At 38.8% G+C, this 6,258-nt stretch overlaps 1 protein-coding gene across 1 annotated transcript; it reads left to right on the top strand.

The window, feature by feature from the left end:
- Positions 1 to 2,611: 2,611 nt before the first annotated feature.
- On the top strand, positions 2,612 to 5,470 carry cd79b (CD79b molecule, immunoglobulin-associated beta). The gene is made up of 5 exons (XM_079476016.1): positions 2,612 to 2,767; positions 3,077 to 3,379; positions 3,457 to 3,575; positions 3,922 to 3,975; positions 4,279 to 5,470. Exons 1-5 carry the CDS (start codon positions 2,716 to 2,718, stop codon positions 4,378 to 4,380), a joined length of 630 nt encoding a protein of 209 aa, XP_079332142.1. The 5' UTR covers positions 2,612 to 2,715; the 3' UTR covers positions 4,381 to 5,470.
- Positions 5,471 to 6,258: the final 788 nt, after the last annotated feature.

Here is a 6,258-nt window from a genome sequence, read left to right as displayed (position 1 = left end):
CACAATTACATTTACAACCTGACCGAAGGGAAAGTTCGTGTGATGTGTACAATTATTAGATACAAAATGTAAAATAGTTAGTTTCCTTTGATCATTCAGCCTGCAAATCATTGCAATTCATTTGTTTGTTCATGAATCATCCGGCTAGTTATTGGTAAACTTGAATTACATTTTGGGGTTAAACCACTTGTCAATGTAGAGGTCTTACAAGCGGCACCATGAAGTCACAGTCTACAGATGATTATAAAGTTGCCACAGCAAGTGTTACATTAGATTTTATTTTCTATGCAAATATATGGATAATGTTTGTGGGATATGCTGCTGTATGTTAAATTCTCGTTTCTTCAAACTGAGCCATGCAATAGTTGTTTAAAGAGTTTTCATCTGAATCATATGTGTTTCGTTTATCATCAGCTCATGTTGTTTTTGGGAAACATATACGGTGTTTACATGTTTGTATTCATTTCACCTGCTGATATATTCATATAAAAACGCCACATTTTCATGTTATTTATACCCTGAATTCATCGATTTGACATAAATTCGTTTGCAATATGGCAATTGTATCTGTTGTTGTATGTTTTAGGGGAATTGAATTCATAATTACTTTTGAGTTCTCATGTCTTAATGTGACTGCAGATGTCTTATATCTAAAAATGTGGTTTTTCTAAATAAAGCACTTTTGGGTTTTATATTTCACCTCTTGTATAGTTTTTAGATCTGGTCATATGTTTTGCTCTCACATTAATGTTGATGTGATTTTTGTTTTCCAATGTTTACATTTTTACCCAAGGGAAGATATTTTTGTGTGCTGGTTTCTTAACTTCTCCGTGTACATTTTGCTGTCTGACAGATGCATCAGAGTCTCACCACCGAAACAACATTTCATTCATTGTGCATTTAAAATGTTAATAGAATAAATTTGATAAGATGAACGTGCGTGTCTCTGACTGTTTGCTGTGAAGTCTGAATATGACAGATGATCTGGCGTCACAGTGAAGTTGTACGGTCTTAGCATGCTATCATGTGTTGACATCTGTCCCGGAGATGTTTATCAAGCCCTTTTTTCCATTAGACTTGTGCTTCATCGGACTTCTTCTGTGTGTCACAGCGGCCCCTGACCGGATAGCTCTTCTCGTTTCACACCTTCTATTTTTACCGCGGCTGAGATGTTTTCACCTCAGGTAACCAGAACTGGGCAATCCAACGCTCCTTGCGCTGACATTTGTGCTATAGCGATCTTCATGTGCACAGTTTCATCATCTTGAAAAGCTGTCTGAAAAAGTTGCAGACCGACAATAGTTTTATTTATTTGGATTCACTTTGTGTTGGTCTTGTATTGACAGAGAACTGAATCACTCCGCACATCCTAAAGACTTTAAGGGGGTTCAGTGTTGAAAATGTTTGCTGTAGTTGTCGCTTTTTATTGCTTGATGCAAATGCTTTTCATCTTTTGAAACACAGTAGGTGTGTTCGGCTTGTTGCGGGGCTGTGCAGACCGATCGGCGGCCGATCCCGCAGGATTCTGTTGCCCAAAAGAACTTCTAATCTTTTTAGCGCAATGTTCAGTGCAATTCTTACAAAATGACATTACGGTTTATGTAGCTAGTACACGTCGGACACAATTTCTAACCGGTATGACCCGTCGACCATCAGCTCTTCAGACGCACCCCTCATACCTTCACCTCTCTAAACCACATCACTCCCTCATACCCCATGAGCTCTTTATACTCATCATCCGTTTACCTTTTCAGAATCGTTTTAAAAACCACTCGATTTTCCAGCTTATAACAAAAGCAGTACCCAGAAGTGACGTGAATAAGCATACAGTCTAACCCGCTTAAGCGTTTGAATTGAGTCATTTGTTGAGTGTTATCTATTCCACAGACACAGTTCACTGACTGATGCTGTCCACCCACTGTGACTGACAGGAATCACACCCACAAACATCATTTACTCTCACGTCACTCATGAGCAACTGCAGTCCAGCTTACTGCAACTGTCGCATTTAAAGGGGTCATATGACGTGGCATAATTTAACGTTGTGGTTTGTTTTAAATGTAATGCATTGTGTAAACACGATTTAAGGTTCAAAAACGCTGTATTTTCCCACGGACCGTGCATGTTTGTATCTCCTCTTTGCCCCGCCTCTCGGAAACGTTCAGATTTTATACAAAGGTCATCACTATCGGTGCGTAGTGATTGGTTGAGTTCTGCAAGCGGTGACGGAAATGTAACGCCTCTTACCATATGTGGAACATCGGGTTCCAAAGCAAATGTGCTGAAAGGTATTCCCACCTTAGGTGCGTTTACATTTGGCCGGTCTTAATCAAATCATACCACAAACTGATTTGCGGGGATGTGTTTACACGAAGCGTATATTTTTGCTTCTATATTTTTTGTCAGTTAATTCATCATCGTTATTATCATCAAACGTGTGTTATCACGAAAAGAATAAAGATTTCCTTTGAAATCAGAAAAAATCTGAGTTTAACACCACGCTGTACATAACGCTGAAGTATATTATTGTCTAGGTAAGGTCATCTAGATGAGCTCGTCCTTCAGGAGGCACACATGAGTGACACCATTTGCATGTTTCTCTGAGATGAGCAGAACTGAACTCATGTTGCTGCTTCCTTCTGTTTTTGTCTCTGCTCTGCACCGTCGCTCTACTACCGTCTTCTCATCACATGTTCTGGAAAAGGAGCAGGAATCATGCATTACCTTCTGCTGACCTCTTCTGTCATGGCTCTCATTTACATCACAGGTAAAAAAATCTAATGAAACGGCTTTTGATTGACTCACGTTTGTTATAAACATATTCTGGTGTCGATCTGGAGACGAGTGCACGGTCGGAACTGCTTGAGATGTAGAACAAGTCTCAAATGTTTGTTTTTAAAGATTGCAGAATTACATTTGGCACATTACAGTTACCCTAGATGTGTTGTTTTTCCATCTGTGAGTGAAAGAGGAAGTCTCAGCACAATGTGCTATAAACGTCTCGCTACGAAGTGAATTGTATGACATTCAATGGAGATCTATCAAGTCCTCATTCATCTCACACTGTATGTTGTAGCGGAAGGCCATATCCAGGTTTTCCAGAAACCACGTTTCTTTGGTGTTAAAACTGGCCGGACCGTCAGGATTTACTGTGTGGCGTCTAATCCATCTCTTCCCACTCGAGTGGAATGGCTAAAAGCTCGTGCATACAAAGGCCATCCTAACCCACTGAAAACTGACCATAGAATTATTAAGATGGACAAGACGTCCATCCGCAACGACTCCATCACCATCAAGAAAGTGGGTTTTGAGGACAGCGGCATTTACTTCTGCAGACTGAACAATACTTTGGGACCAGGAACTGAACTGCAAGTGTCCAGTGGGTGTGAGTTTTTTGTTTTAGATGTTAGGCGCCGTATGTCCTCATTCCCCTCAACCCCAGTTTTTCTTTCGCAGGACACAGTGATCCCGAATCCGTCCTGAAGAGATCTAGAATCAAAGATCTCCTCATCTTTCTTCAGGGTTTCCTGTTGGCTTTGTGCGCCATTGTTCCTGTGGTCTGGCTTTATAAACAGGTGAGAGTCACACGAACCGATCCACACTTCAGGTTCATCTGTTGTGAAAACAAGACATGGGAAATGAATGCAGGCACCTTTAAAGGACAGATCCCCCAAATACAAGAATTCCGTCATCGTTTATTCTCCATCATGTCGTCTGTGGAACACAAAAGAAGATATTTTGGGAAATGTCTCAGCGGTTTTGTGTTCATACAATGGAAGTCAATGTCGTTTGATTATCGAGGCTCTTCGGAAAATCTTCTTTTGTGTTGTGCAGAAGGAAGTCATACTTTCCCTTTTTCATTTTCAATCAATTTGAATGCTTTTCGGGTCACGTTGGTTGAAATCAGTCGTTTGGTTTCAGGAGAAGAAAGAAGACGCAGTTTATGAAGAGCCTGAAGTTGACCACACATATGAGGTGAGTGTTTACTGGATTTGTCGGTTCACGGTTGGTTGAACGCTGCAGCTTATGAAGCAGATGCACAAACGGAAGTGAAATCACACAAAGACATGTACAGTTCACACTTGGACTTTCAGTTCTTATTTGAAGAGACATGCTGAAAGCTTATATTTTGTATAACTGGAACTATTGCTCAATAACAGCTGATCTATATTATACTTGTTAAAGCTGATAACTATATTGATTATTTGTGTTTGTAATGCTGTCATGACACACGCATCTTATCATTGGAGTGTTCGTTGTTAAAATGTGTTCTTACAGGGTTTGGAAATCGAGCATTGCGGTGATATATATGAGGACATCTCTACTTTGCCTCCGGGTCCGGATGCAGTTTGGGAAGTTGAATTGCCGGACCAAGAGTGAGAACATTATACAGCCGTCAGAACGTTGATCCACAGGACAGTAAGAAGGGCCTTTACAGTTTAAACGGTCCGACATTTTAAGCCACGATCGTTCCTATACACAATCTATACACTGGCGCTCTAATGGTTTCAAAGCGACAACATAAACAAACGTGTTTGTGGACTGCCCTCCAGTACACGTTTTCAAATATAGCGCCTGTGGATTATTTCTGATAACAAGCAAAAGAAACCGATTAGAAGAGTTACTTGGCTAAACTTGCCTCTACAATATTTTGAATTTAAACAGCGATACCCAGCTCAACCGCTAGATGTCAATGTACGAGACGGTTTCTTTAAATGCGACCGAACTATTGGAATCGTTCAACAAATTGTTTATTTAATACAACGAGCATTCAGCAAAATTCAACATATCGTTTATTGATTATACATTTTTTAACAAATCAAATGAATATGAACATAAATTAAATAAAATATAAATAGATATACTATTGGACACTTGCCAAACACAGACCGGAAGTTAACTGCAGTCCCGGCATGTGCGTCTGATGAAACTGTCGGGCTGTGGCTGGAAGGGATGCAAAAATCGCCATAAAATTACAATTTATTAGATTAGGTAACGCCAATAATAAAAAATGCAGTTTTTGTTGTCCTCATGACTTTATGGCTGTATTGAAGCGCACATGCCCAGTGGAGGAATCTGTATCCCTTCTACCCACAAACGTCTATACGCGTCATAACTTTTTTATACACAAATTGTTTTGTTACTGTTTGTTTATTCATTCTAATGTACCGTGATCTGTGTGTGTGCTTGTTATGTGAATATGAATAGCTATGAGTGGTTCTCTGATCAAATACTTGCTTACATTGCTGAAAATATTAATTGCAAATAGTTGATTTTGTTTACAAGAAATCCCTATTGTTGAGTGCCGAATCCTGTTCTTACACTTTTACAGCCGCTACCATTGGTTCAGTGTAGCATCACTGGTACCGGTTTCTAACTCTGTTTTTTGTATGTATGTATAAATACTTATATTGTCTGCACACAAAATGTTGAATTTATTTTCACCTAAAATAAAAATGTTGTTATCGTCTACCTTTTCTCACGCTTTTCCAATTTCCAATGTAATTTGTTTTGTGAAACGTAGATCATCTCTCCCGGCAAACTTAGTGGTTCAAAATATCTTTATATAGATAAGGGTTCTTTCAGGAAAAGTTACATTCATACTTATTTATGAATGCTTGTACGAATACGTGTACGTTCACTTTAAACAATGCACAGACCTACATGCTCGAAGTTCTTACCATTTCTTTCATTTAATTTTCATATTTGTCATCGGTTACATTTTCTCAAAATGAGCAGTTTAACATCACTTTTGTTTAGTTTGTTTTGGGTTTGATACTTTTATGGATGTAAGATTTTGACACGGGTGGGTTAACTAATGAAATGGTCTGGCAATATAGTTCTTCACAAATCATAAAAAAATGACTCAACCTCCATCTACTCCAGAAAACCACTGTGCTATTCACTAGGTTCTGTCATCCATTAAAGTACTCTGTTAAATGAAAAGGCGTGAGTCTACAAATCAATCAAAATAATCATTAAAATACATTTATATTAACCATAAAAAAATAAACCCACATGTATGTACACAACACTAACATGCGTGTGATGTCTGCTTAAATCACAAGAGGAGGTTTATGAATCCTATTATGATTGGATTCTATTTATATTGGCTGTAACACTGTTTTTTCCTGCCTTATGTACCTCTTGTAAGTGGTCCTTGAAAGTGTTGAAGACCCCTGAACAGTGTGATTTTGTGTTAACCACACAGGGTAATATCTAGCTCTCCCTAGTGGAAACATATGAGAACTACAGTTT

This window comes from Barbatula barbatula, assembly GCF_947034865.1.
Source record: "Barbatula barbatula genome assembly, chromosome: 16".
NCBI lineage: Eukaryota > Metazoa > Chordata > Actinopteri > Cypriniformes > Nemacheilidae > Barbatula > Barbatula barbatula.
Note: the sequence above shows the minus strand (reverse complement) of the source record. Positions and strands in the feature narration are given on the sequence as shown.